The sequence below is a fragment of the Trypanosoma rangeli genome (genome assembly GCF_003719475.1).
Source record: "Trypanosoma rangeli strain AM80 chromosome Unknown Tra_15.4_contig_00090, whole genome shotgun sequence".
NCBI lineage: Eukaryota > Euglenozoa > Kinetoplastea > Trypanosomatida > Trypanosomatidae > Trypanosoma > Trypanosoma rangeli.
In genome coordinates this window covers 55,866-57,007 of record NW_021705833.1, presented here as the reverse complement: position 1 = coordinate 57,007, position 1,142 = coordinate 55,866, and the positions used below count along the sequence as shown (strand labels likewise).

The window sequence follows — 1,142 nt, the reverse complement described above, 5'->3', positions numbered from 1 at the left end:
ACCGAAAGCGGTGGAGGCGGCCGCTCCGAAGTCCAACCCAAAGCTCGCGTTTCTGTTCGACAACGACGCCGCACACGGCGGAGCGGCGCCGGAGAAGCAGGAGCCCGGGTCGGAGGTGCCGGTGACGGACGCCGCTGCAGCAGGAGTCACACACATAGAAGAGGTGAAGCAAGAACCCATAGAGAACCCATGTAAGCTGGATGACTCGGGCAGTGCCGCAGCAACCAGCGCTGCGCCAGCGGCGCCGTCGCGACGCGCGATGACGATCGCCAAGAGCGTAAAGCTGCAGCGCAAGCTGCGGGACTTCCCATATGACAAAACGGGCATCTCTGCAGCTGTGGAGAATGCAGAGGCGCTGGCCACAAACGATGCCTCATTGAACTCTGCGAAGGTTCAGGTGGACGTGAAAGAGGCGCGGCAACCACGCACTGACGACGTCACGGTGCCGCAATCTCCCACAGCACCTACCGACAACACGCAGCACGAAATCAGTGGGGCAGAGCGGCATGAACACCCTGCGGATAACGCTTCGAAAGTTCCAAACGAGGAGTTTAAACAGGAGCCTGCTGCCGTGATGTCAAAATCACTCAAACGCAGTCGCTACCTCAAAACCTGCGAGGCAGCGACACAGTCCCTGATAACAGGGGAAACGCACGCACAGCCTCATGGCGAGGAGGAGACGACAGTGAGAACAGCAGTTGTGACGAAACCAAAGCTGGACTTGGCACAACAACCGCAAGTGTGTAACGACCAGCCCATGCCCCCACATGTCTTGGATCAAATCCGGGCGGTTGGCAACATAAAAACTGCCGCCATCTCACGTCACGCATTTACAAAACTGACTGGTATAAGGCGGAATAAGAAACTCCTGGCCAAAAAAACAGCTATGCAGGAGGAGGCGGAGAATACGGCAGCACCTAAGGGAGCTGAGGAAGAGGCTGAGCGAAGGAGGGCCGCCGAAGAAGAGGCTGAGCGAAGGAGGGCCGCCGAAGAAGGAACTGAGCGCAAGAGAGTTGAAGAGGAGGCTGCACGGAAGAAAACAAAAAGGGATGCATACAGGAAGCCAAGAGAAGAAGCGGCAAGAAAGAAAGCTGAAGAGGAAGCGGCTCGCAGAAAGGCCAGAAGAGAGGCGCGAGAGCGGG

At 57.8% G+C, this 1,142-nt stretch overlaps 1 protein-coding gene across 1 annotated transcript; it reads left to right on the top strand.

Moving 5' to 3' along the window:
- TraAM80_03472 (kinetoplast-associated protein) lies at positions 1-1,141 on the top strand (the record flags this gene model as incomplete). Its single annotated transcript, XM_029380442.1, has 1 exon — positions 1-1,141. A coding segment is annotated over one exon (1,141 nt), but the record flags the coding sequence as incomplete, so codon positions are not given.
- Position 1,142: the final 1 nt, after the last annotated feature.